This window comes from Miniopterus natalensis, chromosome 12 (genome assembly GCF_054644295.1).
Source record: "Miniopterus natalensis isolate mMinNat1 chromosome 12, mMinNat1.hap1, whole genome shotgun sequence".
Taxonomy (NCBI): domain Eukaryota; kingdom Metazoa; phylum Chordata; class Mammalia; order Chiroptera; family Miniopteridae; genus Miniopterus; species Miniopterus natalensis.
In genome coordinates, this window is record NC_142092.1 from 69,727,585 (window position 1) to 69,746,272 (window position 18,688).

The 18,688-nt window shown below is 56.8% G+C and overlaps 1 protein-coding gene across 2 annotated transcripts in view; it reads right to left on the bottom strand.

The window, feature by feature from the left end:
• The window catches only part of COL5A1 (collagen type V alpha 1 chain), a 122,145-nt gene that overhangs the window by 32,180 nt on the left and 71,277 nt on the right, over nt 1-18,688 (bottom strand). For both annotated transcript variants that reach the window (XM_087822965.1, XM_087822964.1), the window contains exons 26-38: nt 15,414-15,458; nt 14,467-14,520; nt 11,497-11,541; nt 10,787-10,840; nt 8,618-8,725; nt 7,918-7,971; nt 5,545-5,598; nt 4,686-4,730; nt 4,503-4,556; nt 3,469-3,513; nt 2,992-3,045; nt 1,842-1,895; nt 134-187 (exon numbers count right to left, since the gene is read on the bottom strand). In XM_087822965.1, the coding sequence (XP_087679091.1) occupies nt 134-187; nt 1,842-1,895; nt 2,992-3,045; nt 3,469-3,513; nt 4,503-4,556; nt 4,686-4,730; nt 5,545-5,598; nt 7,918-7,971; nt 8,618-8,725; nt 10,787-10,840; nt 11,497-11,541; nt 14,467-14,520; nt 15,414-15,458 (720 nt within the window). The remainder of the gene's footprint in view (nt 1-133; nt 188-1,841; nt 1,896-2,991; nt 3,046-3,468; nt 3,514-4,502; nt 4,557-4,685; nt 4,731-5,544; nt 5,599-7,917; nt 7,972-8,617; nt 8,726-10,786; nt 10,841-11,496; nt 11,542-14,466; nt 14,521-15,413; nt 15,459-18,688) is intronic.

Genomic DNA, 18,688 nt, shown 5'->3' on the forward strand with positions numbered 1-18,688 from the left:
CTTTAGCATGTCTATTAGCAGGATCCACACCTTCAGAATCCTGGGGAACTGACACCTAAGCCGTGACCCTCACGCATGTGTGTGCGCAGGTGACACAGGACAACCAGTGGAACCCGGGGACGCTGTATCTCACCTGAGGGCCGACCACACCTGGGGGACCCGGGGGGCCAGTCTTGCCTTGGAAACCCTGTGAAGAGAGAGTCACACGCTGAGACGGCCGCAGCGGACCATACCACCCCCCTGCACGGGTCCCGGGAGGGCTTGTCCCCAGCCCCGTCCCCATTCCCACATGTCCCAGACTTGGCTCGAGAGGCCCGTTTCTCTCGCTCCGTTTTTGCATTTGTTCTCGAGGGTGGCGCAGCCAGCCGTGTTAGTGCCACTGGCTGCTCCTGATCTCCACGCTTTCGTGGCTGCAGGCGGGACTCATCCCTGGGCTCAAATTCAGGAGCAGGAACGGCCTAGGCCGCTTCCACTTTTAAAGGCAGAACAGAGCCGGCACCCAGGAAGCTTTCCTGGGCAGTGTGTCTGGACTCCCCGTGGAGGAGATGTCCGTCCCAGGTGGGTCTGGAGCTGGGTGGCCCTGCGTCTGCGGGCAGCCAGCGGGGAGAGGCAGCCAGAAAGCCCCCGATGACTCTCCCAGCAAAGACAAGTGATTCTGCCAGCCTCTTTCAGGAACGAGTCAGAGGGAGAAAAGCACACGCTTATGCAAAACCTCCCGTCTGTCTCCTCCGAATGGCATTCGAGAAAAATATGCACAGCTCACGCGAAATGTTTGCATTTTTCTCTATAAACAAAAGAGCAAAGTAATCTCCATTTATCAGCCACCACGCGTCGCACGGCAGAGAACAGGGAAGGTATAATTAAATGAGGTTCCATCACAGCGAACTAGAGAGACGGGATTTTTTTAAGCTGGCACCAAGGAATGTATTAAACACGGCATCAAACCTCCCTCCAGGAGGGGCTGCTTGTGCTGGGAGCCCTTCAGGGAGTTTTGATCCAGAGAAAGTGGCTGCAGAGACGAGAGCCTTTCCATCAGCCACCACCAGGGCGGCGACAAGGAGCCCGTCAGGCCCTGTGAGTCCTGAAAGGTCTGAGCCTAGAGCCTCAAGGTCACAGGTGTGCCCACACCCATTGCTGAGACACGTCTACGATGGACACATAGTGAAGCTGGACCAAATCCCAAATGGCTCCTGGGGCAGGAAATTACGTTTTTCTTACAACTAGAAATGTTAGTGTCCTTTACATCCAGATGACCAAGCCCGCAATGGGCACTGCTAAAGGCAAGGGCAAGGTCGGCGGTCAGTCTTGACGGCCAAGACGCTGATCAGGAGCATGGCTGGTGCCCACAGTCCAGCCCGACGGGCCACCTGTCTTCACTATAACAGAGGCGGGTGAAGGAGCCCTCCAGACCCCACCCATTGTCGACGCCACAGCCAGAAGGACCTGGCTGGGTGCAGCCAGGGTTGGTGCCAGGCCCACGCCCCTTCTCCTGGGGTTTCAGTGTGAAATAACCAAGTAACAGAGTCTGGAATGGAGGGCCTTCCACAGCTTCCAGCGAGAAAGCGTGTCGTTCAAGGAGCTGCACTCAAAGTTATTCCCGAGGGAGAAAGGCTGGCCGCACAGGAACTCAGTGTGTTGGTGGCATTTTGTTTGTGTCGTGATAGTTTTACATGTGACCTTTGAAGCTGGCACCTGCCTTCTGTACAGAGATGTCACGTGTTGCTGGCCTGCACAGACTATCCCCAGACAGGCCTCACCCCAAGCTGTAAGATGGATCTTGGGGGTCTTCCAGAGGCTGACCACCCTCTCCCAAGCCGACACCCAGCACCACCAATACTCACGGTCTCGCCTCGCTGTCCAGGATGTCCTGGGAGCCCATCCTTGCCTGGAGGGCCCTGGGCAAGAAGCAAAGGAAGGAAGTTTCATTCAGTTCTGAGACGCATGCAACAACATCGCCATTTCGTTTCTAAGGTAATCACCACAGGTCGTGGAGACAAAGTTCCACGTAGGAGCTTGGCATCTGCATCATCTCCTTGAACCCTCACAACCACCTGAGAGTCATGCTGCTGTTACCCTTATCTCCCAGGGAGAGAAACTGAGGCAGAGAGCTCAGCTCCCTAAGGTCCAGCCAGAGGGAGGTGCTGGCATCACGGGGGGCCCCAGGCCTATCTGGGCCAGAAGTCAGCTCCTTCCTAAGCACTGCCCTCTAGGGCAACTGTTAGGCAAAGATTTCCCTCATTAGACGTTTTTTCCTTCTGGGGGTGGTATTAGACAAAATATATTGTACCTACTGTGAATGGAACTGGGCCCGCCCCAAAAGGGTACTTGCAGTCCTAATCACTGGGACCTCATTGGGAATAGGGTCTTTGCTTATGTCATCAAGTCAAGATGAGGTCATCCTGGGTCAAGGTGGGCCCTATCCAATGACTGGTGTCCTTATAAAAAGACAGAGATTTGACGACACAGAGTGACAGGAGGGGCCATGTGAAGGCAAAGGCAGAGATCAAGGTGGCGTGTCTGTAAGCCAAGGATTGCCAGCAGCACCAAGAGCTGGGACAGGGGCGTGGGACAGAGTGTCTCCCCCGCCCCCCCCCCCCCCCCAAGCCTCAGAAGGAACCAGCCCTGCCCACACCTGGATTTTGGACTTATGGCCTCTGGACTGTGGGAGAGGACCTTTCTGTGTTTCAAGTGACTGGGTTTGTGGTACTTGTAACAGCGGCCCTAGGGCCCTAACACAGAACCAACGAGAAAATTCGACAATTCAAAGGAGAGAGGGGTCCGTGCTTCCCGAAGTGGCTGCCCCCAGTGCAGGATGATCAGGTGACAGATGCAGCTATAGACTGCCCCAAAGCACCCCAGCCCGGGGCTCGCTCCCCTCCCACTGACCCACCACCCGCCGTGGGGAGGCTGTGCGGGGCCCCTAAGGAAAGACAAGCATCTCTAGAAAATCCCGACGCCACAGCTGCCAAATCAGGAAAACCCGTTACTTACAGGGGGGCCCTTGGGTCCAGGAAACCCCGTGGGTCCTTGGGGTCCATTGGGTCCCTGGTGACAGAGAATGGCCAGTTTGAGGACAGACGGCCTCTTGCCAGCGTGTGGGGCCAGCAGCTCCCACCGAGTCTTCCCGAGTTCCCTGCGCCCAGGCCGTTCCTCACTCTCCCCAGATCCGCCCCACTGACTCCAGCCTCCTCCCTCCCCAGAGCTGAAGAGAAGGTCGAGGCCATGGGCTGGGGGCCGGGAGGCTGGGCCACAGGGCAAGGGCCCTGGGGCAGCACAGGGCTGAGGGCCTAGGTTCCCAAGGTCCCAGCCAACCCCCTTCTCAGGGTCAGGGCCAAGTGGACGGGTGGCCAAGAACCGACCTGACTCCGGCACAGGCTCCCCCTCCCCCTCTAGACTTTGGGAAGACCCTCCCTGTCAGTAGGGTCCCTCTCCCCAGCCCACCCCGCAGGAGAGGCAGCGGGTGCTTACCCGTTCCCCTGGAGGGCCGGCCGGGCCATCACCTCCAGAGTTGCCCTAGAGGGAGGGAGAAAGCAAGAAAAGCTTATTGATATTATTATTATTATTATTACTATTACTATTTCTGATGGGAGACAGCTGGCCACATACCACCCCTGTGCCCTGCTCTCGGTCCCCCATTATCGGTACAGAGCAGAGAACTTTAGGCACTGGTCCACGGCTCCCCAAGGTCACCTGTCCTCTCTCTATACACACAACTGACAATGAGCTGCTGTCAACAGGGCTGTGACATTCCCAGGGGGACAGTCTCCTGTTGTGGGACAAAGCCTGTGCTCCAACCAAGAAGACAGGACACAGATACCTATTGCAGGGCACACCTAGCATGTGATGACAGGTGTTCTGTGATGTGAGCATGCTCGGGGACCACGCAATGCACCCAGAGCTTCCAGGTGGATATGTCTCGTAGTGGAGGGGAGACCGGGTCTGGACCTCAGCCAAATGGGAGACCCATCACCTTGGCAGAAATGTGCTTTGGGACGACATCCAGGACAGGACAGAGGGGCCCGCTTGGCTGAGGTCACTTCCACACTGACAACTGCAGGAGTTGGTGTCCACGCCCCTTGACAGGGCGAATGCGGCTCAGGCTCTCGCCCACGGCAGAAAGAACTTTCTTTAGATTTCTAGCAAAGATCTCTCTGCAGCTTTCAAACCCTCTTTCAAGAAAAGAACTGAGGCCTCCTCACCAGAACTGGGGGTGGGGGGGCACTTGTCCAGAGCCCAGCTGGGCCTGACCTCGTAGGGCCCCAGGGCCCCAACACAAGGCCGGCCCATCCCAGCCCTGCTTTGCCACAGCCCCCAATTCAATCTGATCTAACTCGTCCAAAGGCTGTTGGAGGTGACCAGCTCCTTCCTAAATACCCCCAAGAAAACTACTTTTTCTTTTATTTCACATGAAGAAGGCCCTGAAGACCCTCAGGCGCTCCTGGTAGCCACATTGGGAGTGGGTCTGTGCTGCCACCACAGGAGACAGGCAACGGGAAACATACCTTGGGGCCAGGCTTCCCGGTGACGCCCCGGGGGCCTCGCTCGCCCCGTGGGCCCTGGACAGATGGGAGAGAAGAAAGGTCAGCTCAAACCGTCCAGCCTCCTCGGACCGCCTTCCCGTCCACCGGCCGCTCCCCACACGGGCTCCCGTTTCTGGAATGGCCCTCATCCCAAAGGGTGGTTACCGTTGGGCCACGTTGCCCCCGTGGTCCCGGCTTCCCAGGTGTGCCCTGGAATCAGAAAAGGAGATGGGTCGGTCACTAGCCTGCAACCACCTGGGTGGGGGCCTCTCCGGTTTATGAAGCGACAGCTCAATATCAGGAGCCAGGAAGGACCCCTTCTCATCTTTGTTTTAACTGGAGGCTTTCAGGGGAGGGGGAGCGCTGCGCCTCCAGCACACAGAGCTTTGTTTCCCGCACAGGCTGCGGAAATTCAATTTTCTCCGCGCGGTCTAATGGATGCTGACCGCCGTTACCTGGTTCCTTTCCTCGAAGCATCTGCACCTCCCGGCCCCCCTCCAACCTCCCCCTTCATCTCTCTCTCACCAGGGGTGGGGACTCATTATTGCAAGAAAAGAGAAGAGCGTCAACGCCTTCATACATAATTTACTCTTGCTATAGTTAAGAATATTAGCCATTAAATTTTCAACAGGCTCTGCGGACCAGCACACTCGCAATTTAATACATAAATCCTGCATCCAGGGGGCGTCTGCGTCTCTCCTGATGGAACCGAGGCCCCTTTGTGGTAGTTTTACATTTTCCAAACAACAGAAAATAGAAGCACCGCGTTTTGGTTTTTCTGAAGCAACGACGTAAACACTGTCAGTGCAGCTTCCCCAAGGCACGTGGAAGTAACGGACTGAACAGGTCCCCGTCTCCCCACCACTCCTCGAGTCATTTTCCAGAATTTTGTCCTGGTTTCTGACCATGCAGCCCGAGAAGGAGCTCTGTGCCCAAGGCCACTTGCTAAGTTTCCTAGAGAATAAATCCGCTAAATCTCAGGGTAGCAGAACAAGCCACCCAACCGGGGCCAGGCTGTCCTTACCCTGCCACCCTTCTCTCCGTTGGCGCCGGGAAAGCCAGGAAATCCAATAGAGCCCTGAAAGAGAGGAAATTAAGGAAGAAGCATGAGGGCTGGGCCAGAGGACGAGCTCTACTGTGTGAGCCAGTCAGGGAAGAGCGTGTTCTAGTTCACAGCCTCCAACACAAACCACCCACCCAACCACCATCTATCCATCCATCCATCATCCATCCATCCACCATCCCACCCACCATCCATCCATCCATCCACCCACCATCCCACCCACCATCCATCCATCCATCCATCCATCCACCATCCCACCCACCATCCATCCATCCATCCACCCACCATCCCACCCACCATCCATCCATCCATCCCACCCACCATCCATCCATCCACCCACCATCCCACCCACCATCCATCCATCATCCATTCATCACCCACCAAACCATCTTCCATCCATTCATCCATCATCCATCCACCACTCGTGCATCCACCCTCCATCCATCCATCTATCCATCCATCCACCCACCATTCATCCACCTACCATCCACCCACCCACCATCCATCTGTCCACTCAGCACCCACCCATCCACCCACCACCCATACATCATCCACCCACCCACCCACCATCTACCAATCCACCCACCATCCATCTATCCACTTATCCATCCATCCATCCACCCACCCAGCCATCCACCCACCCACTATCCACTTCATAAATATTTCCTAAGCATCTCAAAAATTCTAAATCTAAAAGCCAAAACTGAGTCTTAACTATGTTTCCTCTTTCTCCCTCTCTCCACACCCTCCTCTCACATCGCCTTGTCTTCAAAACGCTGGTGTTTTGGAAGAAAAAGGAATGTATACAACTAAGATTAACTGGAAATGACGTATGAATCTCACACTTAGGACACTTCGCCTACTGCACCTGTTGCCATGTTTTGTTATCTGCCGGAACACCTCTAAATAAAGCCCTGCAGCTGTGAAGTCAGAAATGAATGCAAATTCATGCACCGCCTGCAGCATCTAACAGCTATTTAATTCCAGAGCTCTGCACGTTGCATGTGGACAGAGGTGAAACTAAGGACTTCGACTTAGCAGATAGCTAAGCACCTGCTAGGTGACACTGTCTATGGCATCTCACCGGCCCACGGGAGGTGCTTCCTGTTTTCAGAGGTCTCTAAACGGCTTAAAACCCTGACCTGTACATGTGCCAATTTCCAAGCTTTGTCCTTCTCACAGGGGCTGAGCTTGGCCAACCCACCCATATGCCCACCTGACATCAGACAGGAGACATCCCGAGGAAACCCGGGAGGGCAGGGGCCGGGTCACCATGCTTGAGAGCCGGCTGCGTCTTGTCACTGCCCAAGGGCATTCAAAACTGCCCCAGCAACTTCCAAGGTCCACCCTCACCCTCCAAAAGGCTGCCTGGACGTGAGCCATATAACCCATCTCTCCCAAACATCTCTCCTCTCCTCTCCTCTCCTCTCCTCTCCTCTCCTCTCCTCTCCTCTCCTCTCCTCTCCTCTCCTCTCCTCTCCTCTCCTCTCCTCTTCTCTCCTCTCCCCTCCTGTCCTCCCTAGAGAAAACGTGCCCATCAGCCCCTCATCTGGTACACAGTGAGCGCCACAGTGGCGGCAGCCACGTCACAGCGTGCCAATGTCCCACTGTCAGACACTAAACAAATCCTGCTTCTCAGCTAACTGCCCGCTGCACAGTGGGGTGGCTTGCACCCCGAGCGTGGACATGAGCTTCCACAGGACTGAGGTGGGTATTTCCTTGGCCAGAACAGAAACACCCCGAGGCCTCGGCCGTCGCTCTGTTAATAGGATTGAGCGCCAGTGACGCCCGAGGAGGCAGGATCGCAGGTGCGAACCCGAGACACGACTCTCCTTTGAGGTTAACTGTGTCCCTGGCGCAGGCAGCTAGTTATTTTTTAAGGAAGAATCATGAATAAGAACAGGTGAGATTTACAAAGAAAAGAACGTTTTAAAGGATTTCTGAAGCCTAAGGAGCTGTTCCACTGAAGCAGAATGTGGCTTCGCGTGAGCGAGGTTCCTTCCGTCTCTTTACACCCAGTTCCACGCAAATAGCCTTCAAACCCCCCGGGAGTCAGGCCCGGCTGCAAGCAGGAGTCCTGGGTGTGGAGAAACCCGGGGCAGAGGTGGGGCCCCGGCCCGGCCTGTTTGTCACCTTCTCTAAAAGACTCAACTAATTGCCCCAGCACCTCCTTCCGATGTGGCCACACTAATGCAACAGGCCGTGCTCAGGGCGGAACGGAGAGGCATAGGGAACACGATGTTCTGTTTTGTCACAGAAGCCACCTGAGACAGCAAACGGGTGACACTGCACAGGGCGGGGAGGGGGCCGGGGGAGCGTCCCGTCATAAGTTACCTTTGGCCCTTGTCTTCCTGGGTAACCCGGTAACCCCGGGACTCCGAGTTTTCCCTGCGGAGAAAAAGGCGGAGCGTTACGTGGCCGGCGTGGTGATTCTGGATCCGAAGTGCACTGTGGTCAGGGGGCCCCTGGCTGCCCCAGGAGGGTCTCCCCATACCTCCCGCCCCGCCCTGATTGAAAAGCAAAGACTCTGTGAGGAGGGATTAAGCCCTCGCTGAAGCAAAAGTGGCTGGAGGCAAAGGCCCCAATCAAAGAATTGTCTACCCGTGAGATCCTGCTCCACCCTTTGGCAAAACAGTTCTAGCCCTAGGGCAAGACGGGGCAGGACGTGTGGGCCGCTCCGGGGCCCATTCCTGTGCCCGGCTGAGGGGGGGAGAGGGACAGGAGGAAGGGCAGGTGTCAGAACTGGGTATGTGCAGGGAAAGACGATGTGGGGTTGTGGCTCAGACAGGAGCCCTTCCAGGGGACTGGCAAAGTGCTCAGAAGGACCAAGCTCAGGGCAGGAACGGGGCTGACTGTCAACAAATTCCCTGCGGGGAAGGGTGCACAAGAGCCTGAGGGTGAAGCAAATGGGACAGGAACCACAGCGCCCCACGTACGGCGCCTCAGCCTGACCCATCACCAGCCTGGACTCCCGAGGCCATCAGGAAAGGTCTGTCTGTCGCCAGGAAGCGGTCGAGCATCCTGTGCCACATACCTTCTCCCCGGAGGGTCCCAGAGGACCAGGGTCGCCATTCGGACCTCCACGACCCTTGGGGCCTTCGGGGCCATCTTCCCCTCTGGGACCAGGTGGGCCGATCTCCCCCTGCAAGTCACAAAAGAGAAGGTGAGGGAGACCCTGCAGTATCCAACCCCCACCCCATGACTCCCACCACACCTCAGGGAGTGAGGGGCTGGATCCCAGGCCTCCTGTAGGAGCCACTTGGTTGGCTCGGCCCACGGGCTCCCTCAAGACATGAAGCCTCCTCTAGTGGGTGACAGGCCAGAGCCTCACGCAGCAAGTACAGGGCTCAGCTGAGGCCCTCCCTCTGCAGAGCGGGTGGCTACTGCTCCAGGCCACACACTCCCACTCCCAGCAGAATAGCCCATGGAGGGGGGCCGCTTTCTCTTCCTGAAACCCCAGGCGGTGTCACAATGGACCGTGGCCCCCAGGCCGGGCAGTTCCCTGGGCATTAACTGCCACACCGGAGACCCGCAGGGTGTCTCCAAGAGACAAAGGGGCCTCATCCAACTGCCCCAAGTTACAAATGGGGGTCCGGGGCCCAGACAAGGAAGACGGCCTTGGGCCTGCACAGTCCACAGCAGAGCCCTGGCCCAGCCCGAGTGCCCACCCCGACCTCGGTGCCTGCTGACGACTCCTTCTCGGGTCACCTACTTCCAGGACCAGCTGTGAACAGCTGTGCATCGACCGGATGAGAAAGATTAAGCTCTGATCTGTCTGTGGGTCAAGAATGCCCTGCCCCTAAAAAGCCTCCCTTTCCTTTCCTTGTTCAACAAAACCTGTCCTGTGTTTACTGAGCACCCAGGAGATGCCCAGGGCCGAGAGAATCAGCCTGATGACACTTGTCCCTGGCTGAGGAAGTGTCCCAGCTCCTGGGTCCTGTCCCCATCTGTCCCAACAGGAGGTCAGCTCACGGAGCGGCAGGCTTTTGGAAATGTAACCCTCCTCATACGGACCCCAAATACGAGTGTTGAATTGTCACAGAGAGATGGGGGTGAAAGGGACTTTCACCAGCCAAACCGAGGGAGGCTCCTTAGATGGATTCAGGGTCCTGTCATCACAGAGAAAGTTCTAGAACAACTGTCCTCAGCAGCTTCACAACTGGGGCATGATTGTGAAATGAATTCCTCCCTTGTCTCCCCTCCTGCGAGGGAGACACAGATGTTCTCTGCCTTTCAGGTTCGGGACCCAGGGCCAGGTGCACGGCTCTCTGGCCCTGGTGTGTTGGAGAGGATGCCTGCAGGCCCGCTCTGTGTACATGGGGGGTCATCACGGCCACCCACAGGCCAGGTGTGTGCGCAGCTGCTGCCACCGCTGTGCCACCTGGATGGCGAGGCCCCGCTTCCCTCCTGCCTCACTCCTGAGTTGAAAGGGAAACTTCAAAGCGCTCACACTGCAGGCAGCAGGCAGCTGGCCGAGGCACCAAAACCTCCTCCGGGTCACTTGGAACATCACCCTGTCCTCTGTCATGTGGAGACCCAGCCAGTGGCTGTCTGCGGGGCACCCCACCCTCCAGCACCCACTGGCGTCCTCTGAGCCTGAGACGGGTTATTCACTAGAAACAACTAGATGCTGCCAGTTCTTCTGAGCCCCGCACGAGGTCACAGAACACAGGGACTGCGTGGGGCCCTAAAACACAACTAAAGAGATGTTTGGGGCCATGATGCTTCGAGGGCCAGGCAGGGGCCCCCAGACCCTTGTCAGGCGGCTGCCCTGCGGGCGACTGGCCTGTGGCCCCGGGCGGGCTGCTGCACTCCCTGGTTGGATGGGGTCGTTTCTGCAGCCCACTTCCTCTCCCGCAGGCCCCTCGCTGGAGTCAAATGAACTACCCTACAACCCAGAACACTGGTCCCCACTGACCACCTGCAAGGTCAAGACACAGGGCAGAGAGGCAGGTGACCACAAGCTGATCCCAGGGGTCCCCAGGGGATTAATACCAGGTGAGAACTGGAAGCTGAGGAGGAGACAGAGAGAGCCAGGCCTCTGGGCTCCCAGCTGTCCCTGCCTACGGACCAGGAATCTCCACAGAGGTCACCTGTCACCTCTGTTCTGAGAAGCTGCCCTGTGGCCCCAAACTGTCCAGCTCCTCCTGCAGACTTTCCCGCAGGGCCTGGCGCCCAGCCCCCTCCTGCCCAGAATACTCACCCGGTCGCCCTTGATGCCCATGTCTCCTTTAAACCCCGGGAAGCCGTCTTCCCCCTGGACAGGACGAGAGAGGGCCTTGGTCTAGGTGGGGGAATCCACCTCCCTGACGGCTCTCTCACACCACACGCAACACACGTCCCCCAACCCAGAGGCTCTGGGCCCGGCCACAGAGCTGGACATGCTGGGGGGGAGGATTCGAGGGCCCGGCCCCTCGAATGTGGCCCTGTGACATGTGGCCGTTAACGCTTTGCATTCACAGACATGAAGCGCTCTGGCTCCGGCTGGCTCAGCCCTGCAGAGGGCTCGGCCCCACTGGCCGCCAAGCAGCTCCATGCCTGACCCGTGGGCCCCGTTTCTCAGAGTGAGTATCCTGTCTGCTGCAGGGCCAGGAACAGTGGTGGTGGGCATTTGAGGCAGGGGCTGGATGGAAAACATCCCCAAGAGAAAAGGACAGCTCGTGCCTGCCACCTACTCTCCGAAAGGAATGGGCGTCGGCTGAGAGGGCTTGGGGGAGCTCAGTCCTGCCTGCAGGGCTGGGCCGAGGATGGGCAGGTGGCCCGAGGTTCCCGGGGACACAGGCCTGCACTTTATAAGGGTGCTGCACACATTCGGGGATTCACAAATGTCAGCTGGTATTGGAGAGATGACACCAAAGGAGTCCAGCTGCAGGCTGGCCAGGGCCGCCGCTGGGGGAAGGAAGGGACACTCACCTTCTCGCCCTTCGTGCCCTTCAGACCACGGATGCCATCTGCCCCCTACACAAACAGGGGGAAAATGCGCATTCACAAACCTGAGCCCTTGCAAGATATGAGTCTAAGCCCCAAATACCGAGGCCAGCTGAGCTCAGCCACCTCAACCACAGTCTCCATCCCATGTGACCTTCCTGTGACTCACAGTGCCAGCACCTCACCTGGACCCAGGCGACTCAGCCCCTGGAGTGCAGTTAAGCAGCCTCCCCCTCTGACCCCCCCAGTGGGGCAGACACTGACCACCACCTGCCAGAGGCTTTCTCAGGCCTCCTGCCCATGGGACACGGGGCCCAGAGAGAGGCCTGGCCTCCTGATTCTGTTTTAGCTAAGGCTGTAGCCAGGATGGCAGGGCCACCTCCTGGGACCCTCGGGCTGCCAGCTGCCCTCCTGCGACAAGAACTTGGAGCAGACTGTGCAGTTCTGAGCCTTTTTCCGGAGGGGAGGGGCTGAGAAAAACTGGAGAAACTGAGGGATGGACACAGACAGAGACAGACACTGAGCTGGGCCTGGCCTCCACTTGGAGTCACTGTGACCACCATGTGCCCTGGGCACGTTCAACCCTGGCATTGAGAAGCTTGGGACAGAGAAGAGACACAGCTACCCTGAAACCCTGATGCCACAGGGGGTCCGGCACCAGCTCCCTTCCTTCTTGTCAGGTCGGCTTCCCTGCCCATGCCCTTCTGAAAACAAGAAGGAAGGACAGAGAATCGCTAGGACCTTGCCAGAGCTAAAGTTCTGCCATTTTATGACCCAAGTCGGAGGCCAGGGCAATGGGACCGATTAGTCTGGGTTTCTTGGCCCCCGCACTGCAGACATCTGGGGCCAGATCATTCCTGTAGTGGGACCACCCTGAGCACTGCTGGGTATTGAGCAGCGTGGCCTCTACCTATTGATGACAGTAGCCCGCGAAAGTATCTACAGGTGTCCCCCAGGTTGAGTACCCCTGGACCGGCACATCCATGATGGCCCCAGTGGCCAGCGCTAGGGCAAGGAGAACAAAGGAGCCAGCACCAGTGAGTGGGTGTGAGAGCCCAGGAGGGACAGGGCTCTGCCCGGGGTCTTGAGTGAATGCGCACTTGGGGTCTCCCGCCAGCCCACCCAGCAACTGTGGGCTCAGTGGGGAGTGGCTTTGACTCTGCAGATACTCAAGCCCTAAGACGGACAGGGACAAGACAGAGGGCAGGGGGAGGATGTTTAAGGTCAGTGACGTCACAGGGCAGGAGGGGACCCCTTTCTCAGGAAGAAGGCAGGGCTCCCTGGGGGACAGCTAGCCCTCCCTAACCAAAAGCTGTGGGTGTCTTTTGGCTAAAGCTTGGCTACCACACCAGCCGCCTGTGTCACCTCCCTTCCAGGCCAGCTGCTCGGCCACCATGCCAGCTGCCTGTGTCACCTCCCTTCCAGGCCAGCTGCTCACGGCATGTCAAATGCACTGGAGGAAGAGAACCTATTTCTCCAATGAAAACGGCATCCAATCCTCCCTTTCCTTCCACTCCACTCCCCGCTTCTAAGTCTAATCGGATTGCTCATGTCGCGAATGAATTTTAATCAGATAGATAAGAGCATTCTTCATATACATAAAGCAAACACCTCTCAGTTGGCAGAAGCAGCTTTTTGCAATTAGCCATGTAGGGGACCTGGCAGAGGCGGCTGCTCTGCAACAAGAATTTGTAAAATACACATGCACGGAGCTCATATAATCAGCATTCCTGCTAAACCATCCCCCTTGCAGCACTCTCTAGGTGTGTGGCGAAGCCCGCTGCAGAGAGAAGCCTGGCCACCTGAGGCTCCTGCTGGGGAGTCTCTGCAGCGGCTCGTGAGCTCGAACCGTCCCGGTTCCTGGGAAAATGAAGTCGGACCACTAGGGGTCCAGGATGGGCACTGACTTAGAATAAGCAAGTCCTGGCTTGGGTCCTGATGGTGGCATCGATTTTAGGGTCATTTGGGGCAAGTCACTGAAAACTGAAGTCTGGGGTCCTCTACCCTCTGCCCCAAAGGGCAGCCAAACACAACAAAAATACAAAGCGCCTGAACTTCGCAGCAGGAGCACAGGAACAGAGGGGTGTGCAAATCCCTCACGCTAGACCATTTTTAAAACAGACATCTTTATATATTTTCCTTCACATCAAGTTGAGTCATTTTGAAGGAAAGATTCCCCACCGGCTTTCTCAAAGCTGCTGAGTCACCCAGAGCTTAGAGACCAGGCAACACGCCCGTCCTGGGAGGAGGAGCCTTCCCTGCGCACTTTCCCACGCACCTGCCTCTCGGGCCGCACGTGCCCGGCGCATCCCGAGAGCGGCCTAACTGAAGATTACACTCCACAGCTCAAAGCAAACACAGTTAGTGCCTTTGGACCCACAGGATCTGTGTTCAGAAAATTGCTCTGGAGCGTTGTGCCCAAGTAACAAGATTTGCAGGAGCCTTGCAGCAGCAGAAACACAACCGTGAGTAAATGGACATCTCTCACGGACTCATCTCCCCACCCGTGGCCTGCCCAGATGTGACTGGGGGGCCAGACTCTCTCACTCTGATTGTGTGAAGGGCCTAGACGAAATGCTCCCCTGGAAAGAATGCAGGGCTCTGGGCTTTGGCTAAAGTCACCGTCTACAAGGGACTTGAGAGGGCAGTGGGAAGCTTGACAAATGGTGACAATAGAAGCCACGTGAGGCACCATCCTGCCATCCGTGTTGTCATAAACACACTGGGGATTGTCCCCGGCTCCGAATCTGCCCTTCCTGGCTCCAGCTGCTCTCTCCCTGCCCTGCTCAGGCCCACGGACTGGGTGGGCCCCAATGTCCCACGCAGACTGGGAGGACCAGCTCCAGCTTGGGCAGCAAGAAGTTAAACCAAGGAGGAATTCCTGAAAACCCGACACCCCGTGCCCACGGTCCCAACCCCGGCCTCCAGGAGGACCTGCGGCGGCAAGAACCTCACCTTGACTCCTCGAGGGCCAGGATAGCCGATTGGGCCCTGGGGGCCAGGTGGACCCTGAAACCGAACAGGAAAGACCATTAGCTCCATCTCAGGGGGCGGGGTCCGGTTATGCCCAGTCCACCCCGGGCAAGCATCCCTTCCACCAGCAAATCCACATCTCGCCGTGAGCGGGGCGGACATCCCAGGGCAGACCCCAGGAAGAGGCCCGCCGAAGTGGACACAAGGCCAATTTCCACAGCCCTCGCACCCAGTCCCACGGTAAAGGCAGGAGCACCAGTCGTGTCTCTTCGGGAGTGGGAACACCTTGGCCAGGTTCGGGGAAGTGGTGAGATTTGGAAGGGCTGAGGTGACATTAAAGAAATGCTCTCCCAGCCAAGGGACCTTGGAGCAAAATGAAGAACTTCTGGCTGAAAGAAAGGGACAGAGGTGGTTGCCCAAGGAAGGGATGTCCTTTAACAGCCAAAGGGCTTACTGATGACTGTCCACAGCTCCCTGGAGCAGGTGGGGGCCTGGGGAGGCCGGGAGTAGGAAAGGAGGCAGACGTGGACTTTCGCCACAAACAGTGCAGTGGGCAGGTTCCTGGGTGCTCAGGACGCCGCGAAAATCCAACGGCTTTCCCCCCGACATCTTAGGCCCCAAACACACAATGTTGATGCGTCAGGAGGAGCCTTGGCCTGGAACCTGTATGGTCGCCCAGTTTCTGCCTGGTCAAGGTCAGGCTGCACCCACACCCCCTTGTGCAGAAACTGAGGGTGGGGCAGAGCCCAGAGACCCGGTTAGGACATGAGGACGGGCTCCTCGGGGGAGTGTCCCCACGGCATAGCAGGCAGGGAAAGGGCACAGCTGCCTCCGCATATCCCTTCTGAGTGTCCCAGGGCAGAGCCGGCCTACAGCCCCCAGGCCTGTCCTGCAGGAGACGCTGGAGGGGCCAATGCGGCTGTACCCACCTGGGTTCCCTTCTCTCCTGGAGGGCCTTCTTTGCCAGGGTGCCCCTGTTGGGAAAGAGAAACCTGTATTAGTCAGTGCCCACCGGACGCTCGCCTCTCCTACAGCGGTCCTACTATGTGAGAGTAAGAGCCGGGGTCCCGCCAGTCTCCTTCCCTTCCCACAAACACAAATGGGGGGAGCTGAAGTCAGGATGACAGCCACTGAGCAAGGCGCGGTCACTCCCAGCGTCGTGTTCCAAGCTAGTCTCTCAGCCACTGACGTTTGCTACTTCTGCAAAGTGGGAGCAACGCCAGGCCCCAGCAATGGCTGGGGTCGACCAGGGAGGGGACCCTGCTTCCAAACCCACAGCTGGGCTCCAGGCATGGCTGTGCTGCAGAGTCACCGGACTCTGCTGGCATCTAGCCTGCCCTCAACTGTGGGTGGGGGGGAGAGCGACAATTTGCTCAGTGTCACCCAGCAAGATGAATCTGTGGCCAAACAAGGAGGAATGAAGTAGGAATAGCACCCCAGGCACCCTGGCTAGCGATCAGGCTGTTGTCTGCAGACCAGAGCGTCCACTGTTGGGGGGGGCAGTGAAGACAGGCAGGGCTGGTGCCGGACAGAGAGCTATATCCTGTCATTTGAGCAGGGGTCTCAGCACCTTCCTAGGTCTTCATGCAGGTGCCTCACCCTCCGCCTCGGGTGACACAGACAGAGAGGCAGCCCTGACCAAGTGTGTTCTCAGGAATGCGGCCGCCTCTGACTCCCCAACCCAGGCTGGTCACTAGGTTTAACAAGCCAAACACTGATGACAAAAGCAGAAAGATAAATGTCTGGAAATACAGTCACATCCCAAGGGTAGCCGCAGAAAGAGACCGTGTGGTGTGGGGAGAACACTGGGGGACAGGGCCTGGCCGCCTGACTCTACTCCTGATCACCATGACCTTGTGCAAGTCACTTGCCCTCTATGGACCTCCAGGTCCTCATGTGTAAAAGGAAAGGATGGACTGGGTGTTCTTTCAGCTCAACGTTCTAAAAGCCCAGGACTCTGTTTCTAGGACACATTGGCGTTACGCAGACCAAATCTTATGTCTTTGAATCAACTGTGTGTGTTCTTTCTAATTTGTATTAGTCGTGCAGTTGGACTTGATGCCATTGCAAATAGCCTATCGTGGTGGCAAAGTAAGTGGAGGGTGCCAATTTCCTGTGTATGGGGGGTGGGGTGGGGCAGGGATGCCCTGGAGGAGCCTGTTGGCGCCGACCTGTGAGGGAAATCAGGCACCGGTAGGACCATACCTGCTTCTCCGGCCCAGAGGGGACACACGGCCCTGCCATCCTGCCCACCAGAAACAAGACTCATGGTACCAGCACCTCCTAGTGGCGGCTGGACCCAAACGGTGCCCGGGGGAAGGTGTCCTGTTTGGGGGTGGCTGGGAGGGGACGGAATCCTGCCCCCTCTCTCCCACGTGGATTTTGGGGTCCTTTATTACAGTTTCCATTTCAAAACACAAACATTTTCCTGATCAGGAACTGAGGTGGAGGGGGTGTCTGTCAGTGGTCAAGCCCCAGGGTCCTAGCAACACGTACAGGGTCCTAGCAACACAGACTCCACGTCCGGGTCACTCGGGATGCAAGAGGATCCCTTCACGTGGCAATGTCCTCGCCCCTAGAGTGGAGACAATAATCGACCCGCCGAAGAGAGGAGAACATGGTGATAAACCTCAGGATTGCGCCCCGCACATCGCGAGTGACCAGCAAATGCCCACTACGATAGAATTATTACTGTCACTGGAATGGAGGCCCGATTTCCTTACATACATTTAAAGATGTATTTACAGAATGAGAGCAACTATGGTGGGGGGTGGGGGGAGAGCAAAGCTCACAATTAAAAATGTTTGAACAGGAAAAGGCCTGAAGGAAATACACCAGAACGAGGGGGTTGACTTTTCCGCAATGAAGGGCCAGGCTGTTTTCCCCTTTCTACTGGTTCCCGTTTTCCCAATATCCTGTAACGAGCCTTACTGTCATAACAGAAAACGAATAAAGCTGAAATTATTTGTATTAGATACTTTTCTGATTAAAAAAGTGATATACGCTCATTGTACACGATTAGGCAAATGCAAGAGAAAATTAAAATCCTTCACGAGCGCCCCCGTCACAGCAACGAGGCTCACTGCGCGACGGGCCCCTCTAATCTCCTTTCTCTGCACACGTGCCTGCAAAATTGGCATCGCGGGACACAGCGTTCATTTAATATTACACGGTGGACTTGTCTCCTGTCCTGAGAATTGCTGGAATCCAGTTTTTAATGGCTCTGTAATATTCCTCTGAGACATAGCTTGTTTACCTGTGTCCCTAACGTGGGGTGGCCAGAGGACTGAATAGCACGTTCCAGGGCATCGCGTCTGCTCTGAAACGCCTTCGACTTCTTCAAGGATTTTTAATCTTCCTTCCTTCCTTCCTTCCTTCCTTCCTTCCTTCCTTCCTTCCTTCCTTCCTTCCTTCCTTCCTTCCTTCCTTCCTTCCTTCCTTCCTTCCTTCCTTCCTTCCTTCCCTTAATTCTCACCTGACAATTTTTTTCCCATTGATTTTTAGAAAGAGTGGAAGAAAGAGGGAGAGAAGGAGAGAGAGAGAAAAAAACATTGATGTGAGAGAGACACAGCGACTGGTTGCCTCCTGCCTGCGCCCTGAGTGGGGTTGGGGATCAAACTTGCAACCCAGGTATGAGCCCTTGACTGGAAACTGAACCCACGACCTTTTCAGTGCAGAGGCCGATGCTCTAACCACTGAGCCCACCAGTCAGGGCCATTCCTTTATTTCTTAAGCCAAAGCCAAAACCAAACCAACACGGGGGGAAAAGAAACAAAGCCCTCTCTCTAAGGCCGATCAGCAATGTGCTGCTCTGTCAAGGGGGGCATTTTAAACTTCTTTTCCTCCAAGTCCGTGTGACACGGCTGTGCTTGCGGCCACCGCGCTGTGGTCCCGCTTTACCTTTTGCTTCAAGCATCGCCGGGGCTGAGCCAGCACAGGGCCCTTGCACGGGCCAGCGCACCCACATTTGAAAGTTTAAACCGTGGTGGATGGACCTAGAGGGCGTTACGCTCGGTGGAAGAAATCAGAGAAAGACAAGCACTATATGCTCTCACTCACGTGGAATCTAAAGAACAACATAAGCGAACGGAACAGAAACAGGCTCAGACGCAGAGGACAGGCTGACGGCTGCCAGAGGGAGAGGGCTTGGGAAGCTGGGTGAGAAGGTGAAGGATGGAGAGGCGCAGACTCGCGGTTACCAAAC